Source organism: Mytilus edulis, chromosome 3 (genome assembly GCF_963676685.1).
Source record: "Mytilus edulis chromosome 3, xbMytEdul2.2, whole genome shotgun sequence".
Taxonomy (NCBI): domain Eukaryota; kingdom Metazoa; phylum Mollusca; class Bivalvia; order Mytilida; family Mytilidae; genus Mytilus; species Mytilus edulis.
The window spans coordinates 46,673,132-46,694,588 of record NC_092346.1 but is presented as its reverse complement, the minus strand read 5'-3'; the positions used below and the strand labels follow the sequence as shown (position 1 = coordinate 46,694,588).

Sequence of the window (21,457 nt, the reverse complement as noted above, 5' to 3'; positions counted from 1 at the left end):
TACACAGAAATTCGTTCAGTTTAACAAACGAAAGTACGTTAAAATTTATTACAAACAATACTATGTTTTAGTTAGAGTTTTCATCCACAAATATAATTAAACATTTCCCTCAATGCAGTGAAATTATCCTTAATACTAACTTACTTGGACAATATTTACTATTACAGACGCTTATTTCTGTGTTATTGCCAAAACAGTCCCCGCCTCCAAACTGCGGTACAGGATTAGTGCAGTTTCTATATTTTGTTTGAATTCCACCCCCACATGATACATCACAATCACTCCAGTCTGCCCACTCAGTCCAGTTACCATTTACTGAATTAAAGATAAATATTCGCGTTATTTTGTGTGTACAAATTAGTTTTATAGATATTTTCGGTAATGATACCGTTAACAAATCGAGGACTGGAATACGGGACTTTCAATATGAATTTCACATGATCAAGACGGACTTAAAAAGTGTTTATTTTGTATAATGATAGCCACCTACAAAACATAAATATATTTTTCTCAACTTTTCACCACTGTTATCTATACAGAGATTTTATTTCATCAACAACAATATTTTTAACTTACGTTACAATTTGAGCAAAAATCATATATTTTTTATAATTCCGCTGATTTCGATGCAATTCTACTTCGTACTTTGTTTGACATTTTTTTAATTTTAATTCGAGTGCCTCTTGTCAGTCTTTTATTGACATAAAGCCCGTCTGGAGCGTCTGGTGTTCATTTCACAGTCGGGACATTGCGCTGATGACTAGTTAAATATACTGAACTCTGTTTTCCCCTTAACCATTTTACAGAATTTGAATACATAGATGTGAAACACAGTTAATGTTTTCTTGTGCAAATAAAGCATATTTTAAGGATTAATTCAAAATACTGTAATATGTACTTCATACTTGGACAGGGGTAACCGTTACAATTCTGCTCTTCAGTAATATTTCCAGAACAATGGATACCACCGTTCTCTGGTTCTGGATCGTTGCATGTTCTATTCCGTGACTGTGAACCACCACCACAAGATAAACTACAGGCTGTCCATTCATTCCAATTTGACCAGATACCATCAACTAGGGAAAAAAAACAGTAGTTATAAACATAAAGCCCAAAAAGATAGTACTGTTTACTGCCTCCCTGATTGTCCTATCACATATATTGCATAGCCATTTGTTTTGGTACTGTTTATGAAGAGTCTTTGTTGTTGAAAGGCACCGTTAAGTGCAATGTTGTTTTTTTTGAAATTGTAACTACACTAGATTATAAGAATATCGGTATCCCATGTTTTTACATGAGCGCCACTTACAAGTTAATTGTAATCGAACCACGAGTGATATTTTAATATCATCACCTTATATTTGATTGAACCAAAGTGCAAAAAACTCTAACATTTACTTTTATCGGTAATTCGTATATTTTCCCTTTGATCTTACTGCCTAATATTTTCGAGTATCAAGCTGTTTCACTGAAAATATTAGGCAATACATTGTGTGACGTCATAATTACCGATAAACAAATTAATAATAGGTAGTTTCGTTTTTGATACTGACTATATCATGTGAAATATCTTAACTCGCCCTAACGGGCTCGTCTAGATATTCCACATGATATAGTCAGTATCAAAAACGAAACAACCTATTATTCTATATGTCTTTAGTTTACATATAAGGAGGAAAAAATATTACTGTCTTACTTGGACATAATATAGCATTGCAAATTGCAACTTCAGTATCATTTCCATGGCAATCTTCTCCACTATACTGTGGTATTGGATCGGTGCATGTTCTATTCCGAGTTTTATCTCCACCACCGCATGTTACACTGCATTCTTGCCAACCACCCCAGGTTGACCAGTTCCCATCTACTGTAGAAAGAAACAAAATATTCCTAAGATGATAATATTTCCAATATATTCTATCTTTCCATATGAACAGATAATAGAATTTTTCTATCCGTTAACAACACAAAACAAGCTTAAAGCTCTGATAGATTATACGTTTTGAAAGCAGTATATTTTATTTTCATTTCAATTTACAATCTAAGCTATATCATAATTATCTTGACAATCATAACCATAACATAACATACGGTGAATTGATTACCATTTCATAACATACCTGGACAATCGTTTGTATTGCAGATATCTGTTTCAGTTTCGTTGCCATCGCAAAGTTCCCCACCAAATTGCGGTGAGGGGTCAGTGCATGACCTATTTCTTAATTTATAACCTTTCCCACAAAAAATTGTACATTCAGACCACTCATTCCATTCTGCCCATTGCCCATCAACTACAACATATATTATCACAAGCTATTACCCTTGATATATATTGCGTTAGGATAGAAAACGTTATAATGGATTGTTCAACTTAGTTTGTCAAGTACTTCAAATATGTTTGTTTGCTCTGACAGGATATGGAAAAAACTGATGGTTGTTTGGGTCTACCTTACGTAATGTGTATCATCTTTAAAACTAGAGGCTCTTAAGAGCCTGTGTTGCTCACCTTGGTCTATGTGCATACATGTATGAAACAAAGGACACAGATGGATTCATGACAAAATTGTGTTTTGATGATGGTGATGTGTTTGTAGATCTTACTTTACTGAACATTCTTGCTACTTACAATTTTCTCTATCTATAATAAACTTGGCCCTTTAGTTACACAGAGGAAAATATTTTTTTTAAATTTACAAAAATTTACCAAATCAATGAAAATTGTTAAAAATTGACTATAAAGGGCAATAACTCCTTAAGGTAACACGATACCGAATGGCATATCTCCCGATTTCCCAAATTTTTGGCATACGTGTTCTTTGAATCGAGTTACATCGGAATATGTAATAAAAAATGGGGGTCACCATTTTTGTTTTTTTGTAATTTTCATAAGAAAACGTCAAATTTGGCGACAAATTTACTTAGGTATATAGGGAAAATGCCTTTTTTTCGGCTTACCTTTTTAGATTTTCGAATGGATGGCTATTTTCTTATATACGGAGAAAAACAAAAAACTAACATAATATCCATGATTGCATAGTGAATCCATACACGTATAGAAACTCATATGTCACCATCCTTGTTTTTGAAATAAATGGCTTCAAAGTTGATCGATAGGCCTAGAATTTGACCAAAAACGTGTGACGTTATTGTGTACGGAATATAACGTTATTCCTTCTCAGAGAAATGGAGAAAAAAATATGTGTCGGGATCTGAATGAGTATATTTTATTTTCATTCCCCCTGTCGACTGTCGTAAAGTTCCTAGTAATGCAATATAAAATTCTACTGAATCAGATATAATTTTATTTCGTCCTGCACATGGAATTTCACTCATATGAATTAATATCAATATCGTCTGATTTTCACATCAAACGAGCATATACTTGAAACTTGCGTGAACAGGTTCCATGTGAATCGTATGATAATAGTTCATGCATAAATCACCGGAATTTTGTACACGTTAAATTCACGTAAATATTTGAAATAAAATTATTTAAATAATATCTTTGTTCTTAAATTTGATTAAAACCATAAAAAAATCCTTCAGATTTTTGTTAAGTTTACGTGAAAATTAAATGAAATATTTCACGTGAGATTCATCATTACTGATTTTTAACTCCATCATATTAGACAATGGTGGTATCATCACTGCATCCCGTGATGCATAAATATAGTATTTCAAAAAATTTGATTCATTTAACTGTTTTTTAATTGCTCGGTTTGATGGTTGTTTAACATTCAGTGGCAAATAGTTCATGCATGTTCGGGACGATACAATACAATTTTGAAAACAGTTGTTTATAAAAGACACATTTGATGTACCAGTCAAAAAAGATTAAAGTGAAAATTATGAGGAAAAAAAATAATCATGATAAAATACACATTCCAAAAAATAGAATAACAAAGCTCCAAGAAAAATTCAAAACGAAAAAAATCCCTTTTCAAATGACGAAATCAAAAGCTGAAAAACATCAAAAGAATGATAAACCGCTGTCATATTATTGACTTGGTACATACAATACATGTAGTATAGTGTACTCTGCGTGGTGTAAATGTGTTACTTGTTTGCTCAGCAAGTCGGACAAACCTTGCAAACTGTTAACCCGAATTAATTCAGTCGTTATATTCCGCTTACTACATTAAGTAAGTAGGAGAGATCGATTACGGTGAGGGACTGAATTATTCGGGTTAGCTAACTGTATGCCTAATTTCACAAATTTCAACCTTCTGTCATTTGTGAAAAATTATTTACATAACAAATCTTGAAATCATATATGCATTCTAAATATATAAGTAAAACAACTGCGAAATTTAAAAGTTCCAGCTTAAAATTCAACCTGTATCAGATGTAAGCCGGTGTCTGTACTCTGTGTGCCTTTGTATTTTATCAAAATGCCTAATCCAGCAACCTGCCATGAAACAAAAAAGAAACTCCAGACGATATACGCACCTATAATATGAGTAGTAACACCAGGTACATAGTTTTAAAGCTGAAGCAAAACTACTGTAGTCCTAAATAATTAGCCGAATTAACCCTATATATACTAAGTGCGGGATTAACGGTCGAACGGACAAATGTAAAACAATATGATGAAACGTGCTTTATAAGTAATTTGGTGACAATGCATATTTTTTAATATGCAGTTCATATAATGGAATGGTAATTTGGAGATCTGAAATGTAGTAGCAATGTAAGAAGGCTAGCATTTCCGTCATTTCGTCTTTGGTGGAAAGTTGATTAATTGGAAATTTTACCGCATCTCCTTATATTTCATAATGGTTTGAATTTTCTAGAGAAGAGCAAAAGTTTTAAAAGACTTAAACTAATATTAACCAAGAGACTGAAATGTTACTGTGACAATTATACTACACATACTCAAAATTTTCCAACTTTTACTAAAACTACAAATAAGAAGTGTAAAGATACTATTCCAATTAGCATTAGTTACGATTTTCTTGATGTCTTCAAGGTGTTGATGTCAGTTAATAAATGCCCAGCTGTTGCTATCTTATAATTTGCATATCACATATCTCCATTTATCATTCTATCAGCCAACTTTTGTACAAATAACATGTACATGTACACAAAAAAAAATATTTGTACTTGTACTTTTACAAATAAAGTCTCATGTTACCCCACTTCCAAAATGAGCAAGCGGTAATGTAGATATTTAGTTTTGCGTAACTGTTCAATTTTGGTCTTCCTCGCGGTCTGCGTTTAAACTTTTTCGAATTTTTTGAAAAAAATAGAGGCATTGATTTAAATTTTAACAACTAAAGTTCCAAGTGACGGGTGTAAATTGTAGGATTGATTGCTTTGATTATTGGTTGGTTAACGTCCAGTGGAAAATATTTCATGCATGCTCAGGACGAGAACAAGTTAACAATAAATACAATAGGTAGGTTTTGCAATAGAGGCAGGGCATCCGCGATGATGGTCGGGAAAATTTTAACTGACGCTATACATGTATATATATACTTGTATACTCGTTCTAAAAACTAATTTTAAGAAAGAAACTTTTCGGACCTTTTCCGACGCCTAGTATGCGAGCAATATAGCCCCCAGAGCCCTAAAAGGTAACTTTGTTAATTTTCTTTCAGTCGTTTTGTCTCCCAACTTGTACATGTACATTCTTTCCAATTCAAAACTAAAAAAAACACCGAATACCCATGCAAGCGTAAATTAACACGAATATAAAATCTAAATGATTTCAAGATCTAGCTTTTTTACAGTCTCTTGCCGTTTGAATAATAAAAAGTCAGTCGTTTGCATGTAAATTTCGAGAAAAAAAATTATAACGGAATCAGGGAACATGGAACCGGTCTGACTACAGCCAGCCCCAACTACCAACTTGCGTTTGTAGACGCAAGTAGATACTCGGGGCGGGCTTTATTCAGACTCTAACGGAACCTTAATTTTGTTATTTTATTTCTGCCGAATCAAGTGCCCATGTATTTCTCAGCCTTCGTTCACTTTCTAATGCTTCATTCCGATGTTGCTGTCCGTCCTGAGTAGACCACAGGTATTTGGGGCATGTACCCCCTTTTTTGGACCTCACTAAAAAATAATGTTTGGTGTTTTTTTTTTTATTTATTTACAATTTTCTACAATGTATTGCTAGTCGATTACAATAATTTTTTTTCTATCCATACGAGCCCCAAGTGAAAAAAGAAGGGCTCGTATAGATAGTAAAAAAATTATTGTAATCGACTAGCAATGGATTTTTGAGACTTGATATATGTTTATACATTGTAGAAAATTGTAAATAAATAAAAAAAACACCAAACAATATTTTTTTTAGTGAGGTCCAAAAAAGGGGGGTCCATGCCCCAAATACCTGTGCTATAAATTAGATTTCTACTTTCAAAACAAAATTTCATGGGGATACAGCGCGAATTATGAATAAGTACTTATTGCAAAAATAAACCAAGGTTTACTTTTATAAATTGTTATTTGGATGGAGAGTTGTCTCATTGGCACTCACACCACATCTTCCTATATCTATACCAAGAATAAAAATAAAGTGATAAAACTGTGTCTGTTATGCATAAGAACATATATAGATAAAGCGTGCAGATGCTTAAATATTAAAGAAACAGAATATTTAAAAAGTAAAGTAATACTTTTTAAAGATTAACAATGAGCAGAATGATTGCCGGAAAACGATAAAACAATCTATGTCAAATAACCGCTACGTATTGCATCAAAACTCTCGGCACTCTGCATCTAGGGAAAGTTACCGTTAAAAATGCCACACAAAACCCGCTGCATTGGCTTATATGTGTGAACGTTATTCGATAACGTCAGGAACGATAACTCATGGCGTAACGTCATTCGGTATCGTGTTACCTTAAGGAGTCATTATCATTTTGGTCATGTTGACTTATTTGTAGATCTTACATTGCTGAACATTATTGTACTTTATTACAGTTTAACTCTATCTATAATAATATTCAAGATAATAACCCAAAACAGCAAAATTTCTTGATAATTACCAATTTTGGGGAGGGGGGGGTCCAATTCATCTGAAAATTTTAGGGCAGATAAATATTGACTTGATAAACAATTAAACCCCTCGTCAGCTTTGCTCTAAATGCTTTGGTTTCAGAGTGACTTATTTGTAGATCATACTTTGCTGAACATTATTTCTGTTTACAGTTTATCTCAATCTATAATAGTATTCAAGATAATAACAAAAAAAACGGTAAAATTTCCTTAAAATTACCAATTCATTGGCAGCAACCCAACAATGGGTTGTCCGATTTATCTGAAAATATGAGGGCAGATAGATCTGGACCTAATGAACAATTTTAACCATGTCAGATTAGCTCTAAATGCTTTGGTTTCAGATTTATAAGCCAAAATCTACATTTTACCCCTATGTTCTACTTTAGCCATGGCGACCGTCATGGTTGGTTGGCTGAGTCAACGGACACAATTTTTAAACTTGATACCCCAATGATGATTATGGCCAAGTTTGGTTAAATTTGGCTCAGTAGTTTCAGAGGAGAAGATTTTTGTAAAAGTTAACCCTTTTATTTGGGCCATGTGAGCTAAAGAAGACATGGACATGCTTCATTTTCAAACCCGATGAACTAGCCTTGGCTACGAATATGTTCAGTATAATATTTAGCTATAATGTTTATTCTATGACAATAATACTATTATAATAGTAAAAATAAATACATTTCCTACCTGCGTCCGTGTACATTTACGCCAAACATTTTTCATTTTAAAATGAAAAATAAATTTTCAAATTGCTCTTAAAATTTTAAATGTAGTTGGTTAGAAAAATGTAACAAAAATCTATTCAAATCAATTTTGAAAAACCAATTTCTCTAAAAGATTTGAAATTTTCTCGTATTTCAAATCTTTGAATATCCAATGTGCTTGAAGGCAAAACTAATATATCTGAATAAATAGTCTATTGATAAGATTTTCTACAACTTGTTACACAAATTATTTACAGTTCAATTTACATACTTGGACAGGAAATGATGTTACAAATTTTCACTTCGTCATCACTTCCGGTGCAACTAGAGCCTCCATTCTGTGGCTTCGGATCAGAACATGTTCTATTTCTTTCAGTCTTTCCAATTCCACAAGTCAATGAACAATCTGTCCATTCACTCCATCCTGCCCACTGTCCATCAACTATGGTCATACAAATTACACATTTGTTAGTTATAATTGTTTTGTGTTAGTGAAGGATCATGATCAGAATATACTTTTTGATTTAAATTTTTCGAAAATTAACAACTACACTGCACAAATCGCAGCATGCATATAGAGTTGTTACGCAAAATATAGTTACATCTTTCTAAGAACATCAACATCCTTATCAGTGTAATACATGTACATTTTGATTTTGTCGTACGGATTTCAGAAATATATGAATATTAAATAGACTTTTGTTTTAGGTTTTATTCCGACACCGCATGGTATATGCTGTCCAACTACTTGTACAATATACCCTTTACCCTCCATCGACTAGATGAACAACAAATAGATATAGGAAGATGTGGTAGGAGTGCCAATGAGACAACTCTCCATCCAAATAACAATTTAAAAAAGTGAACCATTATAGGTCATCAACGGCCTTCAACACGGAGCCTTGGCTCACACCGAACAACAAGCTATAAAGGGCCCCAAAATTACTAGTGTAAAACCATTTAAAAGGGAAAACCAACGGTCTAATCTATATAACGAGAAACGAGAAACACGTATAAATTACATAAACAAACGACAACTACTGTACATTAGATTCCTGAATAAGGACAGGTGCAAACATTTGCAGCGGGATTAAACGTTTTAATGGTACCAAACCATCTCCCTTTTTCTGAAACAATAGCATAACATCACAACATAGAAAAACACACGATTAAATATCAATTGGTGGGCTTAACTCAATCAATACACTATTAATACACTATGAACGAATAAATTTGATCTGCGATATCTGAATGCAAATGCACAGTTAATAAAATATTAGGGACAAACATTCAAGGCCAAAAAGCAAACAAACAAGTCTGAACAAAGCCACGGCAAGACACCACTGCGAAATATTTAACCCTTCGAAAATTATCACTTTTGAAAAAAAACGGTTTAAATAATAATAAGTTTATACAAATGTAGTAAGTGAAAATTAGAAGATATTCCAAATAATCAAAGCTGGTATATAGACAAGATCCATATTAATATAAAATAACAAAAAAGAATTATAAACAGTATCAACAAGTCGAATTAACAAATAAATACGATTTGAGAGTACTCACAGTTACTGACAGCTAGTTAAAAGCCAAAAACAATTAATAATAAAAAAAATCATGCATCAGAGACTAAAGCATATATATAAAGGGGAATATTGAGGAGCAACTGCTGGAAGGCGAAATACATAAATAAAATGATAGAAACAGAAATACACAAAAAAAAAACATTACAGGGAGGACAAAAAACAATCATTTTGTAACAAGCTTAACACTAAACTATAGAAAATGGAAAATAAAACAAAAAAACCAGAACAATGACATTGGAAAATAGCAAGATCAGATAGCAAATATGGTTGCTCTAATATAGTTTCATATCGGATCATATCAAGAGTGCATACACAGAATTGTCTCGTCAGCTTCACTGATCAAATATCAATTGTATGTGTAAAACCTTAAAGATAAATGTTCTATTATAGGTATTAAATAAACTTAACAGTATTAATGAATATATTTAATGAATAACAAGAGAGGAAAAAGGTTAACACTAAATAAAAAAGACCAAGAAATAAGCACCAATCTTTACAGGAATAAGAATCAAATTACTCTACATGACAGTATCAATTGAAAAAAGTAAAATCACAAAAATACTGAACTCCGAGCAAAATTCAATCGTAAAGTCCCTTATCAAATGGCAAAATCGAAAGCTCAAACACATCAAACGAATGGACAAAAACTGTAATATACCGTACTCAAATGTAGAAAATGGTGGATTGAACCTGGTTTTATAGCGTTAAACCTCTCACTAATATACCAGTCGCATCAAATTCCGTTATATTTACAGCGATGCGTGTACAAAACAGACATAATAAATAAAAGTCAAAATATGGGTACAGCAGTCATCACTGTGTTACAATTTCAAAACAAAAAGGCATGCAAAGAATGAGTAGAATGTTATTTTCTCCTCTGTTGATCATTTGGGGATAAAATACTCCCTTTTTTGTACATACAACTACGAACCTGGGCAACTCTTTCTTTTACACTCCTTGTGATCGTAACTATCACCAGAACAATCTTTGCCGCCGTACTTAGGCTGTGGGTTATTGCATGATCTTTTTCTCTCTTTATTTCCACTACCACATGTTACTGAACAACCTGTCCATTCAGTCCATACTGACCATTCTCCATGTACTATTGAATTTAACAATTTAACGAAAAGGATACTCATCGTCTTTGTAAAATGTATTTTTTTAGATAGATATGCAATATGCTACATGTAGTTTTTGATTGGCAAATACAAGTATATAGAAAGTAAACAATTTCAATGGCATCCACATTGTAAAACTTAGTACAAATTCAATTAGTTTTAATACAATGATCGTATTCATCGTTAAAAAAATTTCCACGTGAAACAATAGAAGCAAAAAAAAAAATATTTTCACCATTCACCTGATAGTGAATGATATAATATAATATTATATAGATTAGACCGTTGGTTTTCCAGTTTGAATGGTTTTACAGTAGTATATTTGGGATCCTTTATAGCTTGTTGTTAGGTGTGAGCTAAGGCTCCGTGTTGGGGAAGGTACTTTGGCCTATAATGGTATAGTCTTATAATTGTGACTCGGATAGAGAGATGTCTTGTTGTCAATCATATTACATCTTCTTATATCTATACCTTCCAATAAAACGCAGATAAGTCGACATATGCACTGTTTTAATCTATTATATATGCGCATGATTCACTCATTGTAATTGATTTGTCATATCATAGCATTATATATTATATTGTAGTTTGTTTGGAATTTTCTTGAAATGAATATGTATAAGGACAATATCATCATTTCGCTTAAAAATCATATGTGAAACTTACTTGGACAAGGAATACTGTCACAGTTTTTGAAATCAAGATTATTCCCAGTACAATTTTGTCCACCATACTTCGGTTCAGGATCATTACATGTCCTCATTCTGTTTTGTGACCCTATTCCACATGACATGGAACATCCAGACCACGTTGTCCATTCTGTCCACCCACCATCAACTAAATAAACAAATTATTCTAGGATAAATATTGATTTTTTTTTTACATTTTACGTACGGCTTTGCTGCATCTAGATGCGCTAAACAAATGTTTGTTGTCCATCTCCTTATTCTGATTTTAATCTGAAGTGAAACGTAGAAATGTATTATGTTTAACTCTATCAAATAGAGTTCCATTTACAGACTGTATTTTCTTTCGCTCATGGTCAATCCTGAAAAAGCGGTTTGGACGCACAAAAGTTATTTAATTTTATTTTCGTTAGTTACTACCATGCTCGATAGAACTCCTGGTAGACTATTAGTTCCAAAGAATATCATCAGATCAGCAGCCAGTGTTTGGTACTAACACGATTAATATACTATTTGTCTAAAATTGTTAAAAAATTCTGTCATAAAATAAGGTTTAAATTTTATCATGCAGAGTTGAATTTAGATAAAATTATTATCCTGAAACGTCTTTTTTTCTTTTTTTTTTTGGTAACATAGTTCTTTACGTGTCTAAGTATTTGTAAATCCATGGGTAACAAATAATTGGGTATGAACTTACCTGATGAAGGTTTTACAATTTCGCACAACATTCATGAAGTGTTTGTTATTCTGTAGAAATGAATCCTGAACATTTCCTTTCAATTAAATAACATACACAGTCAAAATTAATCACTTAAATACCTGGACAAAATTGGACTCCACATTTATCCGATTCCTCTACATTGCCATTGCATTCCTTTCCTCCAAACGTAGGCTCTGGGTTAGAACATGTCCTTTGTCTTGTCGTGATTCCACCATCACAGGATAGCGAACAATCAGCCCATGCGTTCCATTCTGACCAGCTTCCATCAACTGAAATAACTTTATCGATGAGTAAAAATGCTTCCATTTGAAATACATAGAATGCAAATGAAATTTTTTTTAAATTTGAAAATAAATTCTATAGTATTACAATTGCAAAATGAATCATCTATTGGAGTTATGTGCGTATGCATACTGTCTTCATAATTTGTGTTCCTCAACTTGAAGTCATATCTTTACGATTTACCATTGCTATTGTTCGTAACATTATACTTTAAACATTGTTTTTTGAAAATTGAGGATGTTGAAGTAGCAACATATTAAATGATATAGTTTTTGATTTAAAAAAAAAGAAAGAAATGAATATCTTGTACTTTTACTAAAAAGTTCTTCTGATAATTATTAAACAAAATGTTACCTGGACAAGGTTGGTCATTGCATATGCTTGATACGATTTTGTCACCGACACATGTCCGTCCACCGTATTGAGGACTTGGATTTGAACAAGACCTAGATCTTTCCTTCCTACCTCCGCCACAACTACCAGAACAGTCAGTCCATGAGATCCATTCAGACCACATACCATCAACTGAAAAATATAAATATAATTATCGAATGAATTCAATTCATTTCCCCTTCTGAATTAACTTCGAGTTCGGTATTTTTGTTATACATTTTTCAATTAATCAAACCTAATTACTGATCCTTCCTGAGCATAGACTTACCTTTTCATTCAAGTTTGTATTCAATTGTTTTGATCTTAGTATTGTTACTGTCAATATATTTTATGATATTTTAAAGTGTGTCGGTCATTTTAACATCGAAGTATCATCACTTCAGTGTTTTCTAGTCTTTGCAACATATAATGGGCAGAAGTAAAGTGCAAACTTTGACTATACTTTTTTTTATCTTAAAAATGTCTTCTGAATAATCTAGTTTTCAATTTTCTATCAAATAAGTTATTAATAAATCATACATGTGACGCATGTACTCATATTTATATTCATGAACAATAAAAAAAAATATCTATTTTTGACTATCAAGTCTTGTTTGTTTTTGTTGCGTTGAATATAATTATCAGTAATGATTTTACTTGTAATAAAAAGAATTTTAACAAACAACATGCTTCTTCGTAAATATAAAAAAAAAATGTCTGACATTGATTTTTTGTAAAGTTATGAATTTCTCAATATAAATGAAGTGTACTTTACTGGGACAATCTCTCTCTTGGCACTTTTCATTATCAATGTGGACACCAATGCAATTCTGACCACCAAAGGACGGAGACGGATTGGTACACTCTCGTTTCCTTTTCTTAACTCCCATGCCACAAGACAAACTGCATTTCTCCCAGTGATTCCACTCTGTCCATTTTCCATCAACTGTATATAACAATGTATAGAGTTTTTGTTTTTCTTTTAGTTATTCAATATTAAAACTCTTATTGAATAATGTTTGGGTATATAATGTATTGGTTTTGTTCATAATAGAGCGTTGGTCTTTAGTCGTTTTTTTTTTACTTTATTGTGTCTTTGGTGGAGAGTTGTCTCAATACAAAGCATAGCACATCCATTATGTATATATGCACACAAGTTATTACAGAATTTGTAGATGTTGATTCTGGCTATTTCTTTCGTAAGCCTACGTCTCTTTCACATATATCCTATATAATAATGTTGATATTGATCATTTCAATTATAAATTTATTCACAAAATGTAACTTAAAATTGAGTCCAGAATCCCTTATAACTGTTCTTTCCATATTGTTTTCTAATTTTTACTCAAAATCTTTTAAAATGTCGATTTAAGATGATTTAAGATAATTTAAGGTAATTGGTAAATATAAAACGAACCTGGACAAGGACCGGATTTGCAAGCCTGTACTTTAAGTTCATTCCCGTCACATAAATGATGTTGTATATCAAAATCCGAACAATATCTTATACGTTTCTGAATACCTTCCCCACATGAACTACTGCACGTTGACCAGGTTGACCATTCCACTTCTAATTAAAATAGTTTACAAAATTAAAGATTCCAAATTGAGAGAAGAATGTAAAAAGGTGACAATCAACAGTCATTACATTGCAGTCGTTAACTTCTATGTCATTTTGGTCTCTAGTGGAAAGTTTTCTCATTGGCAATCATAAATATATTATTTAATACAAACATGGCTAAAAAATAAACAAAGGAAATATCTAGTTTAAGCATAAATATTTTGTGCTGTGAAATGTTTAAAAGTATTGTGCTTTTTTTGGTTTTTAAATTTTTTAAAACAGACCTCTTTCATATGTGATTGACTATTTCTTTCTTTTTTTGTACTTTGAATTTTCGTTCAAGCTTCACCTATTTAGAATATTGGTAAAATATATGTATTGGTATACTTATATATATATACGTATCTATAAACATATGCGTGTTAATTTCATCAATTGATATTTTTACCAGTAAACTCACTTGTAAGATATTTATGTTTATCCGGAAGTTCAACGGTTCCAGGAACATATGCCATTTCCAGTGTTATATTGATGCTCTTAATGTTAACTAAAAAATCTCGAATTAAATAGTATAGCTTGTCGGTTTTAACAACTTTTGGAGACTTCTTTTTAATGATGTCCTCTACTATTTTTTCGGTGTCAATCGGTGAGTTCTTCAAGAAATCCAGATTAAAGAAGATTCCAACTTTACCATTAATATTACTGTAAAAAGAAGCATTCAATATTAAAGTTTGGCTGTACCAGTCATTTGAAATTATATTTAAAATGGGATACCACATTCTAATTTTACAGTATTTCTTTTTAGAAAGCCCGTACATAAAGATATGATCAATGTTAATTCACTGAACCTATAAATGATTTTTGTCTTAATTGATATTAATTTATAATAGCAAACCGAATGACATCAATATCCTACATCCTTACTATTTTGTATTACACAAGATCATGCATTTGTCAGACTGAATATGACGTGTAAACATTTAAGCCATTAGTTGTGTACTGATTTATACGTTATAGTGTAAATGAACATGATTTAATTATTATTTGTTATTAACTTTCAGTTACTTCGAGTACTCATTATTTGATACATTGTGTTGTTTGTCTTCATTTAATTGATTTTGAGCATCGTGCCGATTTGACTGTCATAGTGTGTTCTGCAAACAAAATACAAAAATACTTACATCATATTGATAACATCACACTTGACGAAATGTGAAGCCAGGTCACTTGAGAGAAAATATCTATACATCTGAAAAAATCAAGACATTCGTCGTAATATCTGTAATGTTAATATTCAATTGTCACAAAGACATGTTTGTGTTAATGCTCTTGCTGCTGTTATCACTGATGTTAAATAAAAGTTATAACACCTTCTCATTTCATGATTATATGTAATAAAATTAAAACTTGTTACTAAAATATTTTCAGAACTTATATATCTAAAATCTTTTTATATTAATCAATAATGGCATTATTTTGAGTCGATATGATGTGCAAAAAAAAACTACAGCCAAGATGAACCTCATACTTAAGGCTATCTCAATAGAATTGTCACATCTTGTCATACTTTTCTAAACATTTCTTACGATATAGCATAAAGGTTTTGCTATGGAATGAAACTCATCGGATGAATTATCCTTCAAAACATCATTAAACTCTTCGTTGTCAATTATTAAACTGCTATGTGCTCGAAGGAGGGCTGAAACATTAAAAAGGAATATTTAATATCATGTTATGCAACCGTTAATATCACTATTTAATAGGTTTCGTGATATTTTTTCCTGAAAAATCTCTTTAATACAGATAAAACAATATACATGAATATCTATGCCAGTAAAAATATTTCTTATACCTCAGATATAAATCATCATTTGGTCTTAGCGAAATATATCATTGTTTTCTACAACAGAATTTGATAAAACTGAAATTACCCAAATTAGGTTAGAAGCTTCTATCGGGATCTTCTATGGCAATTTCCTGTTTAAGTTTTGAAAATATATGAGGTAAAGAGGCTTAATATATCTCAGAAATATTGTTTAGTTTGGATAAAGAATGAATGAATGTAAAATATACATGGACCCTTTCCTACTTTGAAAAAAATGACGCCTTGCGATAGGAGAAATCTTCAAAATGTCAGTGATATTCCTTTATGAGGTTCTAGGTCGGGGTAATTCATTTCTGTATTCCTTAATTTTTTGTGTATTTTTCTCCTAGGTTTATATTTTTTGGCCACTATCCTCTTTTCTTTTTTTTTTTTGGTCCATTTTTTCTATATTTTTGCCCATTACTATATATTCTGTAAAACCCCATCCACAATCTCCTTTACAAGCGTTGTCTAACAAATGGAAGGAAAAAGTGATAAATTGTACACCAAAAAAAAAAAAAAAATACAAAGCTGTTAAAAATAATAGACTTAAATAAAACGTTAAGTATTAAAGTCTAAATTTGTATTCTTAGTAAAACGGCTGATGACAATAAGGTAAAAGAAACAATAAACTGTGGACACAAAGTTATGTCTTGGTAATAACGAAAATTACTAAATGATAAAAATGAAAAGCTGCAATTTGTAACTAGCTGTAACCTTTGAAAATGAAATGATTGACATCCAACATACAGCATAAATATTCAAGGTTAATGAAAAGTAATTTGGGATAGGACCAAATAACATCCATGGAAATGCCATATGCCATTTCTTATATACAAACACATTTATTTATCATTCTGTGACATCATTTGGTTTTGGTGAATAAAATACAAGTTATCTGTGGTATTCGGTTTTCAAGCAGTTTATGATTAAAAACTTCAATTATCTCTCATTGGATTTTTAAATGAAAAAGAATTCCATTTGATGTTGTGATTTTTTTCGGTGATAAAATACAAAATAGTTATCAAAGGTACCAGGATTATATTTTAGTACGCCAGACGCGCGTTTCGTCTACATAAGACTCATTAGTGACGCTCAATCAAAAATATGTATAAACCCAAACTAGTACAAAGTTGAAGAGCATTGAGGATCCAAAATTCCAAAAAGTGACGCTCGTGACTTTGTATGCGTTATAACATATGTAAATGACACTTTATTACCAAAACAAATAAACTCGTGTTTACTATAATTCTTGTGGTGGCTTATCAATCTCTATGAAAATAAATACATGTTTCAAATAAGCAAAAGGGGCTTGTCACAGTTGATGAAAATTGACAATGATGGATATTCGAGGGCAGCATGAGCATATTTGTACTTTTATTATGATCTGAATGACATTTATTGTATCCGCTTAAGTTAGTGTTGTTGTTTATTTAAATGTTTTGTCACATACTTCTTTGTAAAAAATTAGACGATGAACATTATGTTTGTTATTTAGAATAACAATTTAATATGTACTTTTGATGTGTTCCCTTTTTTTAATCTTTGAAAAGGGAATAACTTTCAGTTTGACCTTTTAAATTTGGTCAATATAAAAACTTGATTACACAGTCAGGAATATAACACTTGTTTTCCATTCGCTTGATGTGTTTGGGCATTTGATTTTTTCGTTTGACAAATGACTTCTTATTTAGAATTTTCCTTGGAGTTCTGTACTTTTTAATTTAAATTTTCATATTCCCAATAATATGTTTATTGCTTCAATGTAGTCTGTAAGTACATTAGGGACGTCAACCGCCAATAACCAATCACTCAATCTTTATGTAGCATCTACAATCACCTCAGGTTTTAGTGGAGAACTTTTTGATTTTCATTTTTCTGTGTATTTGAGAATATTCATGCTTTTTTTTTAATTTCTTTTGGTCGTGTTTAGGTCTGTTCTTTCCTTGATATATGAGTAATAACTTTCCCATTATATTTGCTTATCTTTAATTTTTACCAGGACAAGGATTATGTTGACAAGCTTGCTCGTCATATTCATCCCCATCACATAAATGATTTTTGATATCAAACTCCGTGCAATTTCTAGTACGTTTCTGGATACCTAAACCGCAGGTTTTACTACATTCAGACCATGTCGACCATTCCACTTCTGAATTAGAAAATTTTTAATGAATTGATAATACGTTAAGCAGTAACTTACAATAGGGGAATAAAACAAGAAGAAAATATCAACGACCGTAATTCGAATAAAATAAATGTTACTAAATTGAAATCAAAAATAGAAAAAAAACATCAGTAAAAATACCGATAAGTAATTTGTAATTTTAAAATTCATAAAACCATTAAACTTGATTTTTTTAAAGTTTTGCTGAAGGTTTTTAGCAGCTTTAACTAATTACTTGATCACTTTTCGACTTAATGTAATTTAAATAATAGAATATTAAAAGAAATAGGGTATGATTCATAAGTGTGATTTCTATCAACATATATCAATTACTAGTAAACTCACTTGTTAGATATTTATCTCTATCCGGCAGTTCAACAGGTCCAGGAACATAAACCGTTTCCAGTGTTATTTTTAAGCTCTTAACGTAGACTAAAAAATCTCGAATTACAAGGTACAATTTGTCGTTTTTAACGAGTCTTCCAGATTTCTTTATAATGATGTCCTCTATAGTCTTTTTGCTATCAGTCTGTGAATTCTTCAAAAAATCAAGGTCAAAGAAAACTCCAACTTTGCCATCAACATCACTAAAAAGAAATAAATAGTCTTGTATAATATAAAAATACAGTTTAAAAACCAGCAGCGGTATTGACACAGCGGCAGTTATTATATAAGCGGTACCAAACTTACTTTTCCATATTTTCGGGACAATTAATGTGTTTTAAGTAATGGATGTCTAGAGTGATGCGCGAGGCCAAATATTTAAAATCAAAAATCCTAATACATAAGTTGAAGAACTGATCGAACGAAGTTGGATCAAAAATATAGTTACAAGCATGTTTAACCTAACACATTCTACATGTAACTTTTATATGTCAAGATACTGTAGTTTAGTGGTTGTTGTTGGTTAATGTCTATTCAAAAATTTAGAATAGAAATTGTGAATGTGTCAAAGAGACAACAACCCGACTAAAGAGCAGAAAACATATTTGCTTTTCTGTTTATTTACCTTTAATAAATCAGGGCATAGATTTTTATTTAATTATTTCTCAAGAACTGTTTCAAATTTTGTAATTTTGGGGCTTTTATAGCTGACGGTATGGATGTTGTTCATTATTGAAGACCCACCGTGACATATATCTACTGAAATCCTTTTCATATGATTTATATAAGATATTTGCAGCATTTGAAACCAAACCAAATCTCCATTTTCTTAATACAGAGATATATAAGACGCTACCAAAATAAAAGATTGAGCAACACAAACCCCATCATCCACGTGATATTAATAAACAAAAATGCAATAATACTTACACCATTTTAATAACATTACACGTAACAAAATATGAGGTCAGTTCACTTGTAAGGAAATACTTATGCATCTAAAAATAACAAGAAATTCGTCATTATTCTATAACTGTAACTAACATACAAGTGGGAGGTTTGGATAGCTATAAAATCAGTTGTAACCCATCATTTTCGTCGGCAAATACCTTTTCCGAGTAGGAAATATGATAGTTGTTTTTCACTAGTTCCTTTAATTGATAGTAGTGGTTTCGTCAGTTTTTATGGTATATACATGGACTTCCACTATTTTCTTTTGCCTTGGAGTTCGGTATTTCTGTTATTAGTATACCTTCATAATGTATTGTAGATTGTAGATTGCAATTGTTAGATTTGTGACACTTATATTTATATTCAAATTCAAAAACTTTGGATTTTTAAAGGTGTTGCAGCTGTTATCATTGAGGTAAACAGTTGTTCAAATATTTCATTATTATTTGAAGAAGAAACATTAATAGCGTGTTTTGTTAATCAGAATTAATTAATCGAGGACCATCTGATGTTATCCAGTATTATATCATTAGTATACTATACTATGCAACAATGCTACAAGCAAGATTAAACTATCACTTTAAGCTATATATGTTATGCTAATTTTCACATTTTATAATAGTCTGAAAAATCCTTGCCTCATTACATAGTGGTTTCGCAATAGATTGAAATTCATCAGATGTAGTGTTCTTCAAAGCATCATGGAATTCTCTGTTGTCAATTATTAAACTAATATGCGCCCTCAGCAGTGCTGAAAAATAAATATTTATTTGATATATCATTATTAAACTAATTTCATCACTCATTGTATATGTTTCTTAAAAATGTCTACTAAATTCACCAATTTAATCCATGAGAGCTATTATAATATGCAGTTTTATTTATTCGAGTGAAAGGAATTCTTGTATGGAAGACAATAAGAATCCGTTTTATAGGCTAAATGTATTGTGCTTTTCAATGTGTCAGCATTTGACAAGACTGTGAAATCCTAAAATCATTAGAACGGGGTGTTAAAGATTCCATCCGTCCTCCTATTAGTCTTTTTTAAGTGACGGGAAATGTGAAGGTTAAGAGACGAACTATATCCAAATCCGTACTCATGGTACTGTTTAAATTGAATGAAGGATAGATAAATGCAAAATATATCTCAACCCTTTATTAAAAAAATTGTTTTAAATTTTGGACGTCTGTCGATAGGAGATATCTCTAATCACCTAAAGGCTACTCTAAGTTCTATTAAGCGTTGCTAAACAAATTCAAAGAGTCAGTAATAAATTGTACATACATAAAAGGCAAGAAAGTGTAATGGTAGATGATATCATAAAATTGTTACATATTCAAGGCCGATACTGTAACATCGTAAGTACTTTGGCGGACGACAGTTGGACCAGGTCTCGCCTTTTTTTACGAATAAAACGATGCAAATGCTGAAATTCAAATACAACAATATGAGCTAGAGGGTTGGCCAAATAATCTTCATGGACACTATAATTATGTCATTGCAAATACAAATGCTTACGGTATACCATTAACGTTCAAATAGTCGAAGCGATATAAAAACAAGTAGTACTTTCACGTACCTATTTACACTCTTGCTAGTATATAAGCGTAATTAAAGGTAAAACAAATATAGAGTAAATCCCATGCAATCTCTACATGACAAAGTAGTCCATTTGATGTGGTGAAAATTCATTCTTAAAATTAGACCTTTTTAACTCATAAACATTATAAATAATGTGAAATAACAGTTAATTGCCAAAACAATAAAAACATGTATTTATTATTTTTGTAATGGCTTATCAATCTTCATGACCATAACAACATGTTTGAAATAAGCAAATGGGTTTTGTTACAGTAAAAGAAAACTGACAATAATAGATTTCCGCGGGCAGAATGGAAAAATTTGTACTTTATTTTTTTCTGAAATTTTATAGTAATATGTTCTCAGAGGAGAGCAGAAACATATGTTCAATAATGTTTAGAAACAAATCAAACTGTATAATCAAAAGCCAAGGCTTTCTTTGTTGGCGTTTTAGTGCTAATCATGATTAGATCT

At 31.3% G+C, this 21,457-nt stretch overlaps 1 protein-coding gene across 1 annotated transcript in view; it reads right to left on the bottom strand.

Annotated features, from left to right (window-relative positions):
* The window catches only part of LOC139516644 (SCO-spondin-like), a 70,836-nt gene that overhangs the window by 36,742 nt on the left and 12,637 nt on the right, over window positions 1-21,457 (bottom strand). The window contains exons 3-20 of the mRNA XM_071306855.1: window positions 20,040-20,152; window positions 19,381-19,448; window positions 18,412-18,653; window positions 17,899-18,051; window positions 15,622-15,734; window positions 15,217-15,284; window positions 14,496-14,737; window positions 13,892-14,044; window positions 13,250-13,420; window positions 12,457-12,627; window positions 11,919-12,089; window positions 11,080-11,250; window positions 10,227-10,397; window positions 7,984-8,154; window positions 2,121-2,291; window positions 1,697-1,867; window positions 906-1,076; window positions 145-315 (exon numbers count right to left, since the gene is read on the bottom strand). Of these exons, the coding sequence (XP_071162956.1) occupies window positions 145-315; window positions 906-1,076; window positions 1,697-1,867; window positions 2,121-2,291; window positions 7,984-8,154; window positions 10,227-10,397; window positions 11,080-11,250; window positions 11,919-12,089; window positions 12,457-12,627; window positions 13,250-13,420; window positions 13,892-14,044; window positions 14,496-14,737; window positions 15,217-15,284; window positions 15,622-15,734; window positions 17,899-18,051; window positions 18,412-18,653; window positions 19,381-19,448; window positions 20,040-20,152 (2,862 nt within the window). The remainder of the gene's footprint in view (window positions 1-144; window positions 316-905; window positions 1,077-1,696; window positions 1,868-2,120; window positions 2,292-7,983; window positions 8,155-10,226; window positions 10,398-11,079; window positions 11,251-11,918; window positions 12,090-12,456; window positions 12,628-13,249; window positions 13,421-13,891; window positions 14,045-14,495; window positions 14,738-15,216; window positions 15,285-15,621; window positions 15,735-17,898; window positions 18,052-18,411; window positions 18,654-19,380; window positions 19,449-20,039; window positions 20,153-21,457) is intronic.